At 48.1% G+C, this 18,282-nt stretch overlaps 7 protein-coding genes across 7 annotated transcripts; 4 read left to right on the forward strand and 3 right to left on the reverse strand.

Moving 5' to 3' along the window:
• Positions 1-1,162: 1,162 nt before the first annotated feature.
• On the reverse strand, positions 1,163-2,715 carry GGS22DRAFT_8322 (UPF0041-domain-containing protein). Its single transcript, XM_047968222.1, has 3 exons — positions 2,294-2,715; positions 1,934-2,006; positions 1,163-1,802 (listed from the first exon to the last, which is right to left on the reverse strand). Exons 1-3 carry the CDS (start codon positions 2,364-2,366, stop codon positions 1,541-1,543), a joined length of 408 nt encoding a protein of 135 aa, XP_047823926.1. The 5' UTR covers positions 2,367-2,715; the 3' UTR covers positions 1,163-1,540.
• A 1-nt stretch (position 2,716) lies between these two features.
• GGS22DRAFT_8350 (Sm-like ribonucleoprotein) lies at positions 2,717-4,132 on the reverse strand. Its single transcript, XM_047968228.1, has 6 exons — positions 3,943-4,132; positions 3,861-3,869; positions 3,704-3,775; positions 3,341-3,649; positions 3,194-3,281; positions 2,717-3,136 (listed from the first exon to the last, which is right to left on the reverse strand). The coding sequence occupies exons 1-6, from the start codon at positions 3,964-3,966 to the stop codon at positions 3,006-3,008; spliced, it is 633 nt and encodes a 210-aa protein (XP_047823927.1). The 5' UTR covers positions 3,967-4,132; the 3' UTR covers positions 2,717-3,005.
• A 342-nt stretch (positions 4,133-4,474) lies between these two features.
• Positions 4,475-5,115, forward strand: GGS22DRAFT_177141 (ribosomal protein L5 domain-containing protein; the record flags this gene model as incomplete). The annotated part of the gene is made up of 3 exons (XM_047963490.1): positions 4,475-4,477; positions 4,538-4,676; positions 4,739-5,115. The coding sequence occupies 3 exons, from the start codon at positions 4,475-4,477 to the stop codon at positions 5,113-5,115; spliced, it is 519 nt and encodes a 172-aa protein (XP_047823928.1).
• Positions 5,116-7,457: 2,342 nt separating this feature from the next.
• Positions 7,458-9,426, forward strand: GGS22DRAFT_149986 (uncharacterized protein; the record flags this gene model as incomplete). The annotated part of the gene is made up of 1 exon (XM_047959239.1): positions 7,458-9,426. A coding segment is annotated over one exon (1,504 nt), but the record flags the coding sequence as incomplete, so codon positions are not given.
• Positions 9,427-9,617: 191 nt separating this feature from the next.
• On the forward strand, positions 9,618-11,642 carry GGS22DRAFT_194304 (MFS general substrate transporter; the record flags this gene model as incomplete). The annotated part of the gene is made up of 3 exons (XM_047965481.1): positions 9,618-10,589; positions 10,669-11,374; positions 11,638-11,642. The coding sequence occupies exons 1-3, from the start codon at positions 9,924-9,926 to the stop codon at positions 11,640-11,642; spliced, it is 1,377 nt and encodes a 458-aa protein (XP_047823930.1). The 5' UTR covers positions 9,618-9,923.
• A 296-nt stretch (positions 11,643-11,938) lies between these two features.
• GGS22DRAFT_149991 (DUF917-domain-containing protein) lies at positions 11,939-14,758 on the reverse strand. The gene is made up of 2 exons (XM_047959240.1): positions 13,523-14,758; positions 11,939-13,467 (listed from the first exon to the last, which is right to left on the reverse strand). The coding sequence occupies exons 1-2, from the start codon at positions 14,723-14,725 to the stop codon at positions 12,019-12,021; spliced, it is 2,652 nt and encodes an 883-aa protein (XP_047823931.1). The 5' UTR covers positions 14,726-14,758; the 3' UTR covers positions 11,939-12,018.
• A 983-nt stretch (positions 14,759-15,741) lies between these two features.
• GGS22DRAFT_149993 (NCS1 nucleoside transporter family protein-like protein) lies at positions 15,742-18,070 on the forward strand. Its single transcript, XM_047959241.1, has 4 exons — positions 15,742-16,191; positions 16,252-16,329; positions 16,385-17,650; positions 17,717-18,070. Exons 1-4 carry the CDS (start codon positions 16,053-16,055, stop codon positions 17,926-17,928), a joined length of 1,695 nt encoding a protein of 564 aa, XP_047823932.1. The 5' UTR covers positions 15,742-16,052; the 3' UTR covers positions 17,929-18,070.
• The last annotated feature ends 212 nt before the right edge of the window (positions 18,071-18,282 follow it).

An 18,282-nucleotide genomic window follows, 5' to 3' on the forward strand; every position in this document is an offset into this window, starting at 1 on the left:
TTGGCTCGGGCAGAGGGGAATATTCCAATCAGGTAGGTGCCTACTTGTCATGTTCAACTATGAATGTCAGTAAATAGAGAAAAGTGACAACTCTTTCTGTAGCCTCATCGGAATCTCGACTCTGTTTATAAAGCTGCTTAAGTATTTACTGTAATATATTCTAGTTTACTGTAAGGCTGAAGGATTTATCTGATCTTTGATCTGGCCGAGACACTGGAATAGCCTAGATTGCATGTGCAATAACAGATAATATAATGGATAGTACCTCCCTAGTAGTAAGTTATGGTCGGTCTCACACTTCATTGGTTACCCCACACATTGTTGAATACCTAGTAGGATCACGGATGCTCCTCCTCAATATTATCCCTCGCATTATTCTTTTTTCAACGGGAAAGTACAGCCGGTACGACAAATACATGTACGTTTCAAGGTTCATTCTGGTTCGTATGTACATCGAATCCCTCTCGCTGCGTGCGGAGATTAGCACACCGGCTTGAAGTAATGGTGTCGAGGACTAAAGCACTTCCCAAACCTTGAGGTCTCCGAGGGGGGCGGCTATACGAAAGTGTACATGGGACCCTCAAAGCTAGGATATACGAGACGCGTCGTCAGGGAGGGCATGTGACCAACTGCCATGAACTAGGGATTTCTCTGTTTTAAGCGTGGGGGTTTCCGTTACGTCGATAGGTCTGGTCCAGGTCAGACGGCATGGTCTGTTTGAAGCCCCTAATTCGCCATGTGAAGCCTGTTCACTCAATAAGCTCGAGAGTTTGTTGATTCAATGCACTTATCGGCGATACTACCCTAATTCCAGGCATAAAGTATTTCATTGCTATACTTTCCATAATTGGAAATGAGCTTTGAACACCATTTGGACCTTTCGTTTGTCCTAGAGACTCCTTCGGCTTCATCTTGATGGGTCTAGCTCCTTGAGTGGACATGATAGGAGAAACAGATAAATATAGACACCGCCAGGTTTGGTAGCGGCCGTGTCGATGACTTCGAACATCTTGGCTTGTCATACTTATGTTTTACTCATCCCCGCTATTCATTCTTTTTGTATAACTGAACAAGACGAACAACTCGTCACTTTATTACGATTGATAGCAACGATAACGACGATAACAACAACACGTAAGACATCGAGATCGCTACCATTGCATTGCGGATGAGTTCCCCGGTTTAGAGAAATTCACTAACGTACCTCGTTACCAGACGTTTCTTCCATGTATGAGTGTCACCAAAGAGCTGGAGTGATTAGAATCAGAACCTCATTGCTAATTCTAATTCTAGTTTAAGGCGATTACCACAGAAATGACTTTATGGCCCTTTTGATGCACTAGAAGTACAAAGTCATGACACTCCTTCACTCATTTACGCATGATTCCATCCAAACCCTCCCCTCAGCCCCTCTGTTGAAGAGTTGAGATCACTCTAAACGCATATGTGCGACCCCTCTAGTCGAATGCATAACATCGCCGGTAACAGATTCCACAAAATATATGATTGACGCCAAGAATGTTCCATATTTTGGAGAACTCTATTTCGAGATTGCCTCTTTGATCTTATCGCTGGCTGCAGCGGCCTTCTCTTTTGCTTCTTCAACAGCACCGCTGACGCCGGCCTTCTCTTTTCCGCCCCAATGATGCCATTGAAGATATCGGTACCCTTGTGTTATTTGCGAGCCCTCGTTGATGAAGTGGCATAGGAAAAGGAGGTAGTTCCTGGGTGTTATGGCGAGGGCGTATCGCATGAAGGTTGCCGAGTAAATTGTGAGGGCGAGAGTCATTTGGCCGGAAATCCTACAATTGGAAAGATGTTCAGCTTTCGAACTTGTCTAAGACATGAAGAGACTGGGAGTGGAAGACAATGCTTTGTCGTCCTACTTGCCCAATTTGCACAACAAGATGATAAAAGTAAGTGGGCAACTTACAGTTCAGGTGATTTCTGTGCGTCCATAACTGCTGCAACTGGAATACCGAAGTTCGACGCAGGCCCCCAAAAATCTGTCAATCAGCTATGTCAGCAGTCAGTTCCCAACATGTTGGTGATGGCGCATCGGGTAAGCAATGTCCTCATACTCCCATATTGCATCAGAAGAGAGCGACGCAGAAGTTCAGGATACCGCTACACGAGGCCTCGAAAAGAACCTTCGAGCCATTCGCAGATGACCCAATGTCATGCGCTGCCCAGAGAAACCATTATGCTATGTAGCGACAACGATTTCGTTCCATCGTGAATGGCATCGGACATTACTGGGTAAAGTCCGGAAGGGATATTGGGAGTCACTTACGTGTAGAGCAGAAGTAGCTCACGGTCGGGTTCGACCTAATCTTGGCGTTTACTGCTTTGAAAAAGGCTGCCATCTTGATCTGTCACCGGGATATCAAACAACGACGGAAAGGTAGGAAGGTTTGCAAAGCAAATAACGTTGTCGTTAAAAGTTGCGCGCCGGTGAAGGGATCCTTGAAAAAAGGTCGGGTGTCCGATTCGGATACTGTGGGAAAATTTCCAATGGGGCAATTTGGGGCAGTTTGCCAGTTTGGCGGGTCGCAATTTGTTGGCTGGTTGGATAGATCCGATAAGCGTCATAAGCAACACCGCACCTGTAACCTGCTGTAACCCCCTGGATATTGGGAAATAACAACCAACCATTACCCAGCTGTAGTCAGCTGGGTCCCGCTTATTTACTTTATTCCAGTAGACATTTTAGTACATTATCAAGGTAATCCCGACGACACTTTATCATCAATTGCATCTACACGGTACCTAGTACTTTATGTAGGAGACAAATTACTTAGTATGGTAGCCTTTAATGCTTTCGGGACTCATGTGGTGCTGTATTTGCGACCCTTCCGATCAATCGTAGAGTACAGAATGCGATTTTCACCATTATTTGGTGCTACCCGTAGTTTTCAGCTACTACCCTTTAACGCCAATGGTATTCCTGGTCATTACTCGGTACGACTTTCTTCCATTCTCTGAACTCAATTTCCAATCTGCTACTATCTTCGAGGTGGAGGGTTGAATCCCGGGGGAGCGCCGCCAGCAGGATTAAAGCCAGGTGGTGGGAATTGAGTGTTCTGGGGGAACCCTGGGGGAGCGAATCCACCAGGCGGGAATCCAGGTGCAGGAGCTGACGTAGGTTAGTATGCAAAGTTTATTGATATGTAATGATTTGGGAGATACTCACGACCGCCTCTGCCAGGACCAAATCCAGGGGCACCACCAAACTGGGGGAAAGGGGGAGGAGCACTGCCTCCAACACCAGCAGCCGGACCCTAATGAATATTAGTTCTGAACATCACCCAAGCTATATTTGCCCAGTACTGTTACTTACAGCAAGAGATGTTGGGGCTGCACCACGCCCCGCGGGACGAGAGACACCAGGACCAGAAGTTAAACCAGTAGGTAGACCGCTCGGAGTACTCTTGCCAAGTCGCGTGCTAGGATCGGCGGGAGGTGCAGATTCGACAGAGAGAGATACGATGTGAGCACCACGGAGAATCGTCAAGCCCAAAGTACGCTTTTCTTCCGTCTCGATCGTCTGGGTTGCGGATGAGCTAGATGCGCCCGGCGCGGTGGGCTTTGCCTGCTTTCGCTTTACGCGTCGAAACTCTTCCGTGTCGGCAAGAACGAGATTCATATGCTATAAGAAAATCAGCCAATGCATTTGAGCGAGTTCCGATCGAGTAATAGTTACCTTATCGAAAGCTAGCATTTGACCTGTCATTTGACGGCCGTCCATCAACGTGACTCTCATTCGGTAGTTGATCTAAAAGTAAGGTGTTAGTAGGCGCCAATACACTGTCTATAACGGGCGCGCCGCGATAGAAAGACGCGATCGAGGGGAAACATACGTAACCGGCCTAGAGAAAATCGGTTTAGTCAGCCTGTAACGTCAACGTCGAAGCTATAAATCGGTGAAGGGAGGCGACATACCATTTTTCCTTGCTTGTTCGACATCTTTGCGATGACTAGCTCCAGAAGAGCCTGTTATATGGTTACAAAAATTGTTTCTTTGTGTTTTTTGAAGTCGAAATGACTTCGGCGAGGACTCTGTCTCGACGTTCACGGTGTGAAAGGTTAGAGTCCAAGCTTTGATATGGTAGATAGGCGGAGCTCAATTAGCAAAAGTTGGACGAGGCAGAAATATCAAGGCTGAAAGACGAAGCTCCATTGAAAAATACCTAGGTACATGCAGCATCTAGAGGCTAGTCCAGGATGGGTAAGGTCACACCTAATCGAGAATTTGGATCCACACCAACTTTTTATCTCTCAACTGCCACACTGTATGCTTGCATTAGCCACAATTCTCCCCCACACTTTGCAATAGGGCAAAGAAACCCTTTAACCACGCGAAATTTAGAATTGAACTTTCTATTCTCAACCTCGCAATTCCCAATTTTTGCGATAAGCAACAACGTCCTTCAAGTCCACGTTTGCGATCGTTACTAACCATAAATCAGCCACCATGGTACGTTTAAATAATCGCAATTACTTCCTTACGTCTAATACTAATAATGCTTGTAATCAGTCCGACAAGGCCCAGAACCCCATGCGAGAGCTTCGCATCCAAAAGCTCGTCCTTAACATCTCCGTCGGTGAATCTGGTGATAGATTGACCCGTGCCGCCAAGGTCCTGGAGCAGTTGAGCGGTCAGACTCCTGTCTACAGTAAGTTGTATTATCAATTCGAAACCTAAGATTTCAATTGTTCCTAATCACCATGTTCTTAGGCAAGGCTCGCTACACCGTCCGAACCTTCGGTATCCGACGTAACGAAAAGATCGCTGTCCACGTTACTGTCCGTGGCCCCAAGGCCGAAGAAATCCTCGAGCGTGGCCTCAAGGTCAAGGAATACGAACTCCGCAAGCGCAACTTCAGCGAGACCGGTAACTTTGGCTTCGGTATTAGCGAGCACATCGATCTCGGTATCAAGTACGACCCCGCCATTGGTATCTACGGCATGGACTTCTACTGCTGCATGACTCGTCCCGGTGAGCGCGTCACTCGCCGCCGACGATGCAAGAGCAGAATCGGTGCCGGCCACCGCATCGACCGCAACGAGACCGTCAAATGGTTCAAGCAGCGCTTCGACGGTATCGTCCGATAAATCTCCAAATTTGAGATTGGGCGAAACGAAGGATAACATGGCGTTGGCTGGTTGCATTGATTCAGGCGGACTCTGGGACAAAACGATTCATGGACTTGTACCTACTGAACTCTGGCGAGTGACTTCGTCATATTACTAGCATGACTTGAATTAAGTCTGCTGCGGCCTTAGAGACCGACCGGCACACTGCCGGCTTTTGATGCATTAATGAAGAACCTTGTGATGACATTTTATAGTATCAGTGATACGACACGTTGCAGCATGCTGTTTTTGACTTCGGTTTGGCTTTTTGGTATAGTTCAAGGACGCTGATCTTGAATCTGACTATCTGCGCAGTGTTTACCCCCCTACATACAGGTAGGTAGGTAGTCTAGGAGCCGCGCGACCAGGGAAATCATACAATTTGTTCAAAATAGGAGAGCTTTTCCTGTTGGATTGTTCAGTGTTGTTTATCAGAGACTGGACTTACACTTTCTCCTATGCGATCTCGAGGCCTTCTGTCGGTACATTGTATTATGTTAAGCTATTGAAGTACTTGCAAATCTTAATAGGAGAGTTGAGGGAAGGTGCGAGTATAGGAAGGTTGCTAGAGGAGTAGGTATACGTTTCAAGAAAGAAGTCGCAAGGACACACCCTACCCGTTGAACTGCACCTTCTTAGTCTGACTACGGTCCAACACTTTACACAATCTACTTCTTCAAATTTTGAAATTTACCTTCGCAAACTTTCCTTTTAACATGTTGGTAACCCAGCAGTAATTCTACTATCAACCCACCCTTATACTCGCTGGGATACTCATATCCTTGATTATCGATCTTCATTATCACTTACTATATCAATCATATTCATGCCCAGACGCTCTAGACTCCGTACTAGTTTATCACCCATCTTTTTTCATGCATGGCGGTTAGGCCTGAGGATCACATAGTTTTCTAACTCAACGAAGCGACTTTGAGAGATTTCAATTCTGAATCCGCTCATATTATATATCTGGAGTATGAGCATAAACATCTTTGAAATCTATGAGATGTAGCTCTAGGTTCCATAGCGAACATGTCCTGTCACTGGAAACAGAAGTCTCACGACAGTTGGGAAATGACACAGAGCAACCCTCCCTCAGAACTTCCGAATGATCCCATTACATGTAGTAGTTCTAACCCGGACGAGCGCTCATCCTCACCACTAACACAAAGCGAGAGGTCACAAAACGCTCGTACTGCATCAGGGGTCCAAATTGGTGGCAGTCTTTTCTCCCAAGCAGCGCAACAAGAAACTGAGCCTATCCCTCGTGATATGGGCATGCCTAACCCGGAGGATATGCTCATCACGATCCCGGATTCTCCTTCTCACGTATCCTTAAAATCAGATATTGATGATCATATCTCATCAATTCGGTCGGAACGACTTGAAATAATGGAACACACAAAGCCAGACCCTAAAAGTCGTCGTCCTAAGGAGAAGTCCAACGCTGCGGGATCAGATTTGGATGATAGTGACTTTGAAATACCTGAGGATGGGAAAGAAGATTCCGATAGTTCTTATATGGAAGAGACACCTCAACGTCGTAAGAAAAGAGCACTAAGAAAAACCACGAGTGCTAAAGCCGCCAACAAACCACGAACTGTGACCAGGAGTGGTACACAAAACACATCGACGGCAACCAAGAAACTTAAACAAGTTGCAGCTCAGAAATCTCAACTGCAGGAACGAGACATAGTAGCGAAGACAGTATCGAAGCGCCCTAAGCCGGTCAATAAGAAATCTAATCAACCTATCAAAGTCATTCCAAATTCTCAACAGGCTCATAACGAGAAACAGGCGAAGCCAGTAGCAAGAATCCCGAAAAAATCGTTTTATGCCGAGCTACAAGATGACAAGTCGGCACAAGCTACACAGTCTATCGCTACTAAATCTAAGCTTGAGCCGAATTCTGGTATAGTTGCGGACAAGAAGCAGAATTCGAAAGATCAAAGTCGTGTGCCTTCAACTTCACATAATGAAATAGATGACGATGATTCATGGTACGTATTAGGGTCATCTGAGAAAGAAGACAGCAATCCATTGCCGAAAATATTACCCAAGAAACGTGTCCCACAAAAAGCACCTGCTGTACTTGTAGGAGCCAATTCCAAGACGAAGCGCAGCCCCGTGCAGTCAGAATTGAAACACGGAGATTTTAAGAAGAGCACTGCACAAACTTCCGATGGACAGAAAATCATTCAACGCCTAGGCGATAGCGAATATTTTCAAAAGGAAGATCACGAGACTCGGGGCCAGCAACTTAATGGTCAAGCGGAAACAAAGCAGCCAATGGACCAAGACATTGGGCTTTCTAATGAGGATATGGATTTCATACCAGATAGCCCGGTGAATAATTCGACTCCTGTTGAAAGTGAAAACAACGCATACATCAAACAAAAACGGGCTCTTCAAAGAATCACAGAGGAACCAGTGGAACCAGTGCTAGAGGCTGCAACCACAAACCAGGTTTCCATGCCGAATAAGGACATAACTCGAATATCACCAGACCGTGTCCCCCTAAACCCCCCAGAAGCTGACGCGCAACCAATCCCTGAGGAACAGCCACAGTTCTCAGCACTTATCTCGAGCGAGACTAAAAAGCAAACAAAAGAAGTAAACCCCAAAGCTCTTTTAGAACGTGAAATTTCTGACAGCAAAAGAGAGGTTGCCGCGAGCCGTACTGTACAACCCAGCACAACAGGTGGCTTATTGGGAAAAGTCCAAGCCAATAACTATGTGGATGATCATCCGAAATCACCGGTTGAAGAGGTCTATGACCGGATCAGGATCATGGATGAAGAAGAGATCACGATAGATACCAGACTTTCTAAGCGAAAGCACGCGTCCCTACCGTCTCCATGCACTAGTTTTGACCAGCAAATAATCCACATGGGTGATAGGCAGAAGGGCCTGAGTAAGACGAATGTATACGTTGATCAGTCACGGGACGGCCGCGTTCTAGCTAAGGAACACCAGCTTTATCCGGAGCCCAAAATCCAACATCAACGTCATGCAACACCTGTGGCAATCAACACACGTTCGATGGTTAGCGAGTCAGGGAGCCCTCTGAGCCCTTCGAAGCCGAAGGTTGTGGATGTAGGAATATCCAAACGGAATTCACTACATGAACTTCAACAGCCGATCAATTACGAAGAACGACTCAAACTTACAGAAAGACCCCACATCTCCGCTAACCATGATATTTCTTGGCCTGTGTATCCTTCACAGATAACCTCAGATTTCGAGCCTCGGCTCCTTAAAGCTGACGTTCCTCCGCCGGCTAGACGTGTGACTCCTCAGGCATCCAAACTGACGAGACAGAAACCCCTAGATCGATTAGAGAATTATCGGCCCATGCCCCAAGTATTAAGTCCCAGCTCAAGTATCCAACGTCCAGCAAAATGTCCAGAGGATACTGCTCTTCAAGCCCCGAGATTGGATCCGAGATCCCTAGATTTCGCTCGTAGAGTTGCGCAAGAACAGAAAGAGAGGGGCCCAAACCAAGTCGATGAATATAGACCAGGAAAGGAAAAATATCAGGTCGTCAAAGAGCCGTCATGGGTGCAATCAAAATCTGCAGTGATGCCCTGGGATGCCTCAAGGCCATCGCTTTCCGAAGCTGATAACTCGAGGGAATTCCTCGATAAACGATCTCCAAGGAGACATGAACGTAAGCCGGGTAACCAGGCACCGAAGCCCGAGTACGAGACAAAATGGCAGGAGGCAGTAGATGCGGCCTCTGGGGGTGTGGTAGATACTCTTCATTTTATCTCCACGGTAAAATTCCTCTTTCCCTCAAAACAGAGTTTTCATAACGCCTACTAATCAGAGAATAGAGCCTTCTTGAACATTTAAGAAGTCGGGATGAAAGTATCATTGCAGTCGTTAAAGAGTATAAACGTAACGGTGCGAAGATATCGGAGAGATTAGCCAAACGTCAATCAGGAGAATGGCACCAAGCATCAGTCACGGCTGAGCAGACGTGTTTGGAGCTTGCAACAATATACGGAGACTTGTCTCGAAAAACACAAAACTTTCGGACTAAGTGTTTGTCTAATCGTCGGAACCAAGCGTATGTGGAATGGCAACAGCAAGCGGCACGAATCAAGAGTGCCGTACGCGCTGCTAGAGAGGAGGCGAGTCTGGGTTGAAGAGGAACAAATCTGAAAAATATGTGCTTCTACCAATGCTCGATCAGTCATATGTCGACACAAGGCTAAATTTGCTGCCATCAAACTACATTATAATTTGCAAGAACATGTGGGAATCACCTTGGAAGTTTAATTGATGGTCCATTCAGCTCCTGTATCCGCCGCGGGTTCTTAGTTGGAGGCTGAAACATGGTAGCAGGCACCTTACCACTGTAGATTTAGCGGAATAATGCAGGGTCTATAGGTACCTATTAACTGATAAATTTCAAGTCTATTTGCACCTAGCAGTTCCTTCATTACATCCATGTACCTGATCGACGCCACCGGAGGGTTTATTCCGCACTGATTTAGAGAGTCGATTGGGACTGTCGGGTCCTTCTTTACTTGTCTGTTTGTTCAGCAGCATCCGACTGCTTCGTGTTGTACGATAAAATTTCATTTCGGTTGACTGCAGCGTGTACTCTGCATCAGCCAATGAGCTTATGCATTGACACCGCCATCGCCCGCCCTCTCAATGCGTCTTGCCAGCAAATTGAAACAGGTTTCCACGAAGTACATTCATAGGCACACCCTACCATCTATGTGGCGGCCTTCCCGCAAAAGGTCACATAATTACACCTTACAAGAGTCGCTAGAATGGAGCCTTTAGACGAGCCAGCCCACGAAAGGGAACCTCTTATCCCCAGAGATTTACCACAGGATTCGACCTTAAGCCGCTCTCCGCCACGGCCCCATAATGGCGTCGAGACACGGCACTGGACGTCCGATCCCGGTAAGCCGGCGGTAGGATCTGTAGATACCCGGCGGTCAACGAACACGCTCCCCCAGATCGCTGCAGCCATGTTCTCGTTTATCGTGCTGGGCATGCTGGTCTCGACGCTCGGGGTCATGGTTCCCCGGTTCGAAGCGTATTATCATCTCACCGATTTAAAGGTCTCGGCTATCTTCCTCGTTTGGCCTGTTGGGTACGTAGTTACTTCGTACCTCAACGGCGCGATCCATTCGCGGTTCGGGAGGAGGGGAGTCGCTGCTGTCGGGCCCCTTTTTCATATCGTGCTGGCCGCGGTTGCGGCGATGCATCCTCCGTTCCCGGTGTTGTTGGTTGCGATGGCGGTTGGTTCTCTCGGGACGGGCGTCCTAGACGGCTCGTTTTGCGCTTGGGCCGGAGGCATGGAGAACGCGAATGTGGTGCAGGGGTTCTTGCACGGCTCGTACTCGGCGGGTGCGGCTTTGGGACCGTTTCTTGCTGGGACTATGCTTGAGGTTGGACATCTGCCATGGTATGCTTGGTATTATGTTCTTGTAAGAATCCCCATTTACACCTGTCTACCAAGATAGTACATAGCTCTTTAAGGCATAGCTACTAACAGCAGGATCACAGCTCGGCGCCTCCATAATCGAATCCCTAACCCTCCTCCTCGCCTTCCGCCTCGACGACGCAGAAACATACCACTCCTCCCACACCACCCAAGACACCACCCCTTCTCCCACCTCTAAAACCGCTATCTTCAAACATCCCGCAACCTGGATCTGCGCGCTCTACTTCCTCGCCTGCGTCGGCACCGAAAACGCTATATCCGGCTGGATCGTCGTCTTCATGACCCGCGGCACCCGCTCCTCGCCCTACCTCGCCAGCCTCACCTCCTCCCTCTTCTGGGTCGGCCAGGCCCTCGGCCGCGTCGTCCTCGGCGCCCTTGCCAACGACCGTCTCGGCGTTCGCGCTGCGACGATCGTGTACCTCCTCGCGGCCCTTGTCTTCGAAGCCCTGTTCGCGTGCATCCGCGTCCCGGCTTTCGAGGCCGCTATGGTGGCGCTGCTTGGGTTCTGTCTTGGTCCGCTGTTCCCGTCCGGCGTGTTTGTGCTAGCACGGTTGTTGCCGAGGGAGTTGCATGTTGCCGCTGTTTCGTTCGTCGTTTTGGTTGGACAGGTTGGTGGCGCGGGGTTCCCGTTTGCGCTTGGGGCGCTGGTGGAAACGTTGGGGATTCGTGTTTTTCAGGCCGTGGTTTTTGCGCAGATTTTGGCGACGTTGGTGGTTTGGTTGGCGTTCCCGAGGTTGCCGCCGCCGCCGCTGGAGGATGAGGGGTGTGGTGAGATGGGGGAGGAGGAGGTTAGTTAGTTAGGTAGTTAATAGAAATATTACATACATCTATACTCTGTACATCGCTCCTGGATGTCGACCTAGGTAGGTTTTCGACAGGTGAAATTAGCAGCCATCTTGCTGCTGCTGTAGCAACCTCCACTATCTACCCCAATAACCGCGATGAGACGCAACAACCACGATACTCTACACGACATGTCACATTTTCATTTAATACCAGTAAATAAAATAAAAAGAAAAAAAGAGAAAAAGAATAAACATACAACACCACGGATTCGCTGGTCGTCACCGACCCAACTACTAGTGCGGCGGTATTTAGCTTATCTATGGGAGAGCGGACGGGATCCCGAGTATTCTAAATCCTATGGTCGTATGTGATAGACATAGGTATTATTAAAGATTATATTATCTACGTTTGTTGGGTGTTAGTGGGTGAGCATTTGCGACACTAGAAATCTCGTCACGGTTGCATATTGGTGTCTCGAATTTAACCTTTTTCAACCCAACGACAACGACTAGAAATTCTGAGATAATACACAGGTAGAATAAGTATGTTTCTTGTATAGTTTGTGTATACTGTATCTAGGTCAAGTATGTAGACGCCTTATGTATAGATCCATCCCTAGAATATCCCTACGCACTAACATCAAACTCATCAATAACGCTCACAGGCTTGACGAATTTACCCAGAGGCTTGTAAGTGAGATGCTCCATGCCGAAAGCCTTCGGGCCACCAAGCTCAATACCCCTCTCAGAAGTCCAGCGCTCACTAGCCGTGATTCCAAGAACAATGACCAGTAACCCGTACCGGTACTCAGGAGTGCCTATGGCTTCACCATTCTGCGCGTCGATTACGGTGATTAAGTCAGGCACAAGACCCAACACCTCGTCTTCCGTCTCCACCGTCTGCCCATCTACAATTGACCGGGAGATCTTGATGGCTGCGATATTCTCGTTCTTAAATGGGATCTTGATCTTACCCTGGAACCCGGAAGAATCCTTACTTCCCGCGGCGGCATCGTCGTCGACCACGTCCGCGCCCTCGATGATGCACTCGCCGTAGACGTGACCCATGCGCAGAGTGCGCTCCACGCCTACGATCTTGCCCTTCCATAACAACTTACCAGCCTCAGGACCTCCGCATTCAGCTAGGATAGTCTCCGCGACATTGTCGATACGATTAGCTTGGCGCGCCTTCGCGACCGCTCGCCCGATTCTCCATGATTGCGAGATAGTGTGTTCGACAGCCCATCGCTTGCATTCCGCCCCTGTCACAGGCGGGTCGGCGAACCCGACACCCGACCCCATCTGGCTCAGCGCCGCGCGGAGTATACGCTCAGCTTGAAGATCCGAAGTAGATTTCGGCACGATGACAACGTTTCCATTTCCATCTGTCATCGCAACAGGCGACCAAATCGGCGACCGCTCATTGAAAACCACCGGTGTCGTCTGCCACTTAGTCGGATATGCGCGACCCATCCAATCGCCGTCTACAGCCGGCATATTCATGTTCGTGCTCGCGCCGATGATCATGCTCTGCAGACCGTTGCCGCCGCCGATCTCCACCGCGATGATGTGCGAGGGGTAGTTGTCGCAGATCTTGTATAGCTCGACTTGCGCTTCGGTCATTTCGTCGCCGCCGAGCTTTTCTATCCCGACTGTCGGCGAGCCCGCGTGGCCGCCGGTTGCTACGGCCGCGTCGTCGGGTAGGTCGTCTGGGCTCACGACGCGGATTACGTCGCCTCTCCGCAGCATCCCTCGCAGCCGGATCATGGTGGAATAGGGGCTGCCGCCGCCGCCGGTCCCGAGGATGTAGCAGCCGATTGTGATCCATGCGAGGTCTGTCTCGTTGATGTACCAGACGCGGTTCGTTACCGTGGGCTTGTAGTTGTCGATGTCGAGATCTTCCTTTGGTTCTTGCTTCGTCTTTTTCTCGGAGTTTCGTGCGGCTTTTTCGTATTCGTCCATTTGGACGTCTGGCTCTGTGGATGATTCGTCGAAGTGAAGGGTTGCGAAATCTGTGCGTGAGTAATCGAGATCTCCGGCGGCTCGTACGGTGAATCGTGACTTGTTAGCAATGTACTATAATTACAATTAGATGATGTTCTTTCCGGTAAGGGAAAGAGTGGTAAATTACTGGTAAAGGTAAAGTATCCATTTCTACAACCTTTGCGGTTGATCTCGATGCACCATTCGCTACAGCTCGCTCGATAGCATCTTGGCAGATGTCCTCCAAGATTTGTTGCGTAGATCTAGACTCGGTAGATTTCACTGTATCTACGACAGCGCTGACTCTCGCAATTGCAGCTCCGATGGCATTTGCGACTCCCGACCATTTTGGTTTGAGGACCTTGCTCGCCCCCTTTAATTCATCCGGGGCTATTACGGCACCGCCTCCCACGAGAAGTACGGGGATATCCTCCGGCGATGTCTTCATTGTGTCGATTATCTTTTCGATCTTATGTTTGACAACAGCCTTGAATTTTGCGATTCCCTCGTCATTTAACGCGCCTTTCGCTAGTTCCTTATTCCCTATCTCGACTGTACTATCCGCTAGTACCGTACAATCAGTGGTGGTAAGTACTTTGCCGCCGAAGACTAAAGCTTCTTCGGTGATTTTATAGCCAACGCTATCAGGGCCTACGGTTAGTGTTTCGCCGTCTCGGACGATAGAACCGCCACCGAGGCCGATACTCTTGACGTCCGGGCATGAAAAATTCATCCGAACACCCGCCAAGTCGCTATACGCAGCTTGCTGGCGTGGGAAACCGTTCGCGAGCAATAAGCCTACATCGGTGGTTGTGCCACCTATGTCGACTACCATTATTGCTTCTTCTAGCTCGCTCTGTACGAGGAAGGCAGCGCCGCGCATACTGTTCGTTGGGCCAGAAGAGAATGTTCGGATAGGCAACTTTGCCGCCATATCACCGGAAAGAATAGTACCATCATTCTGCGTGATGAATACGGGACAATTGAGACCTAGACGCTTAACTGGCTCTTGGAACGAACGAATTGTCTTACGAGCAAACGCAAGGATCGAAGCATTCAATATAGCAGCGTTTTCCCGCTCTAGAAAGCCCAGATTGGCAACTTCTTTGGAACAGACGATATCGGCATCGGGGATCTCAGCACGGACAATGGCGGCGGCGCGTTCCTCTTGCTTCTCGACGGTGTCGATAGGACTGAAGACTCCGTTTATGACTATGCTTTTGATTCCCTTTTCCCGAATGATGGCGCATTGCTCTTTAATCTCGTTCTCGTCGATATCGGAGATAAGATAGCCGTCAACCTCCAAGCCTCCCTTTAAGAGGGCATGATAGCCGAGAATGAGTTCGCGCATGTCGTCCGGCCAGTCGATGCAAGGGGGGGCGTGCTTAGAGAACGGGCCGCAGAGCCGCAGGACGGCTACTTTAGACAGTCTTGCCGCATCCCTCTCAATGACGGCGTTGACGAAATGAGTTGTTCCGATGGTGACGCTAGCAACTTGCTCCGGGCTGATACCAGCGGTCTTGAACATGGTGGTGATAGCATCATTGATCCCAAGACTCGGGTTTGTAGTCGTCGGCGCCTTGTGCCAAGCGATGATGCCCTTATCGGGATCGAGGGCGCGCAAGGGGTCGAGGACGACACCATCAGTATTGGTGCCACCGACATCGACGCCGATGCGCAATGTTTTGCTCGAAGTGATAGAAGATCCCATTTTATTCTAGAAGACAGAGATCTCAGATCCTGCAAGATCTATGTACATGTATTGCGCATGTATAGGTACACTACCTAGGGCCAGTCGCGGACGGAGTTTCGTTGAAATAGCAAATAAGCTACCCCGGTTACTTGATCAGTATATTTGTACCGAAGCCGGCTTCGGCCGCGACTATTATTTATCGCTACCCTCTAATGGAGGGATGAGCGGGATTGGGAGGTCCAATGCGGCTAGCATTGCGTCTGAAAGGATTGTGATACTTTTAAACTTAATAGGACGGGAACGTTGCAAATTGATAGAAATTTGAATTCTATTCTTTCTTTTTTTTTTCCTTCTTTTTTTCTTTTTACTTCGTACCTACTCTTTTTAGATCTGACCTGAACATCTCGTTCGACTTGTATCTGATTCTTTATCAAGTTCGGAGAAGGAATGATAGTTAAATTATCCCATCGAGTAAACGGCATACGATTATATAAGTGGTAAGGAAATTAAGATTTGGAGGTGGACGGTGGACTTGCTATGAAGCACCTAGAGCTAGTGGACCCCACTTGATTACGCGGAGATCCCCCTTCCCGGGCTTATCATCGGATCAGATAAGATAGGTGTGGTACCTGTGGCTGCTGTGGGGGTGTAGATATTTATTCCTTTTTCTTGTTAAACCCCTTGCCAACTCACTAAACACTTCCATAATCTCTGCATTGGTCGTAGCCATGTCGATCCTGTCTTACCCGTTATCTCTAGATCGCGGCCTTCTGGCCATGAAAGACCTAGCCGACCGAACATGGATTACTCTGAATGGCTGATCTTCTGATCCTTTTCCGTGGTATGTTGCGTACCTTGTAGCTTGCGTAGCTGAGCTGCAGCTTGTGCGGGTCGTTACATCTATAATATCTACCAACGCCGCATTTCAGCTTCGTTCATTTTTATACTCGGTTTCTATCATGTCCATATATGGATTGAAGTACACATGGCTGTCGGCTTAAGGTCTCGTTTCGAGGCTGTTAAGGAAAAGATCCGTCTACACGGCGACGAGGCTCAACATGAGCAGACCGATCAATGGTGTAATCGCGACTTAGTCCCATTGCCACCAAGCCGAAGAACATGGGGTAAGTCTCAACTGCCGTACCACGTGAGATCCGACGTGTATTTACCATATAGGTGATTAGGATGGTTTCATTTCTTTGGGTTTTGGACTCTGTCGTCTTTGAATATCATAAACTGGCAGACTCCGAGTAGTTTCTTGAGTAAGTCCCCTCAATTGACTATTCTCCTTTACTTCCCCCTAATCACTCTATATAGCACAAGGGTTATCGGTCGCTCAGGCTATGTTCATAATTATCCTTGGCCGATTCCTCATAGCTTCCTTCTCGACTATAATTGCCTGGTGTGGTTTGCGATGGCATATCGGTTTCACTATCCAGAACCGCTTCACCTGGGGCATGCGAGCAAGCTACATCCCCTTGCTTCAACGAATCCTACTTAACTTCATCTGGAACGCCATCCAATGTTGGAACGGTGGGCGACTTGCTGCTGTATGCATGACAGCTCTCTGGCCGTCCTACGCCAAGATGCGCAATTTCCTGCCAGAAAGTCTACCTACAACTGGCGATGAATTCGTCGGCTTCATCGTCTTCTGGGTCTTGTCAACACCGCTCCTGTGGATCCCACCCGAGAAATTCAAGATTCCATTTTTATTCACGTCCGTCTACAGTGCCCTCGGTATGATCGCCATGATGATATGGGCTTTATCGACCGCAAAAGGTGTGGGGCCCCTTATGAGCACAGGCGTAGCAGTACCTGAGGGTTCGCTATGGAATATTTCATGGCTTTTAATGGCTGGCATTAATCAAACGATTGGCGGCGTCACTGCGGGTATCACTAACGGCTCTGATTTCTCGAGGTATGCTCGAGACTCTAGAGCTTACATAATTGGAACAATTACATCAGGATGGATCACCGGTATTCTCGTATGCCTCGTTGGATTAGTGACAACCAGCGCTGCCCAGAAGATCTATGGTGAGATATACTGGAACCCACCAGACCTCCTAATGACTATGATGAATAGCGGAGATGGATCTTCGGCAGCTCGAGCTGGTGTGTTCTTTCTATCTTTTGGATTTTGCTTGACTAGCATGTTCGAGAATATTTGCGGCAACGCTGTAGCTGGCGGTATCGATCTTGCTGGGTTGTGGCCTCATTACATCAATATCCGGAGAGGAGCTATGATAACATTTATTGCCGCCTGGGTTGTCCAGCCCTGGCAACTTGTGAACAAGGCAGTGACCTTTATCCAGGTTCTCAGCTCGTTCTCGGTCTTCTTGTCGCCATTGATCGGTATTATGGCAGCCGACTTTTTCCTCCTGCGTGGAGGCAAAATCCGTCTAAGCCATTTATACACGACTAAAAATTCCTCGTATTGGTACTGGAATGGTATCAATTGGCGAGCCCCTGTTGCCTGGATCTGTGGTTGGGCACCAACCATTGGTGGCCTTGTCGTTACTGTGAGAGGGGACGTAAATGCGCCAAGGGCCTTATATGAGATATATTACATGGCATTCTTTATAGGTAAGTGGAATATACCCTAGAGACAAGAGTTAACCGTGTATTTTCTGACATTATTCCTTCACCCAGGTTTCTTTATCAGCGCCATTATCTTCATTATCCTTAACAAGCTATTTCCTGTTGCGGGAATGGGCGAGTATGATGAAGTTGATGTGTATGGTACCTTCACTGCCAAGGAAGCGGCAAAATTAGGCGTTATTCCTGTGGATTTTCAGTCTGATGTCTATGATGAGGGTGGTGATCTCTCTTTAGCCCAGGAGACGTTTGATAAAAAGGAATGAATGGTTTGCTGTTGGTTTTGTATATTTGCCGAGCGTACATAAGAGCATAGCATATCAAATTAAATCAGAGAAAGGATACCTGCCTAGAATATAGGACACTTCGATGGTGTAAAGATAATCTATTGTTACCTTTAACATAATGCATTCTGTTTGATGAAGTTATTTATGTGAATAGAATAAATACGGTTTGTAGCATGGCAAACCTTACTCAAAATGCATTCAAACTGCTCGACGAGGATTTAAGGCCAACTCATATATACCTACCTAGGTACTTGGTTGTAAGGGAATAGGATATCAAAGTGATAATAAGTATAAAATTTGTCTATGATTTATCTAGATCCGTCATTCTAGATG

This window comes from Annulohypoxylon maeteangense (genome assembly GCF_022496945.1).
Source record: "Annulohypoxylon maeteangense strain CBS 123835 unplaced genomic scaffold GGS22scaffold_1, whole genome shotgun sequence".
NCBI lineage: Eukaryota > Fungi > Ascomycota > Sordariomycetes > Xylariales > Hypoxylaceae > Annulohypoxylon > Annulohypoxylon maeteangense.

Coding starts and splice junctions, on each gene's coding strand:
- GGS22DRAFT_8322 (XM_047968222.1), bottom strand. CDS start 2,366: ATGGCAGCCTTTTTCAAAGCAGTAAACGCCAAGATTAGGTCGAACCCG. Junction 2,007..2,293: donor GAGCTACTTCTGCTCTACAC/GTAAGTGACTCC, acceptor GCTGATTGACAG/ATTTTTGGGGGCCTGCGTCG. Junction 1,803..1,933: donor GCACAGAAATCACCTGAACT/GTAAGTTGCCCA, acceptor TTCCAATTGTAG/GATTTCCGGCCAAATGACTC.
- GGS22DRAFT_8350 (XM_047968228.1), bottom strand. CDS start 3,966: ATGTCGAACAAGCAAGGAAAAATG. Junction 3,282..3,340: donor CAGCCCCAACATCTCTTGCT/GTAAGTAACAGT, acceptor AATATTCATTAG/GGTCCGGCTGCTGGTGTTGG. Junction 3,137..3,193: donor TGGTCCTGGCAGAGGCGGTC/GTGAGTATCTCC, acceptor AACCTACGTCAG/CTCCTGCACCTGGATTCCCG.
- GGS22DRAFT_149991 (XM_047959240.1), bottom strand. CDS start 14,725: ATGCGCGAACTCATTCTCGGCTATCATGCCCTCTTAAAGGGAGGCTTG. Junction 13,468..13,522: donor TGGATACTTTACCTTTACCA/GTAATTTACCAC, acceptor TTGTAATTATAG/TACATTGCTAACAAGTCACG.
- GGS22DRAFT_149993 (XM_047959241.1), top strand. CDS start 16,053: ATGGCTGTCGGCTTAAGGTCTCGTTTCGAGGCTGTTAAGGAAAAGATC. Junction 16,192..16,251: donor ACCAAGCCGAAGAACATGGG/GTAAGTCTCAAC, acceptor ATAGGTGATTAG/GATGGTTTCATTTCTTTGGG. Junction 16,330..16,384: donor GACTCCGAGTAGTTTCTTGA/GTAAGTCCCCTC, acceptor CACTCTATATAG/CACAAGGGTTATCGGTCGCT.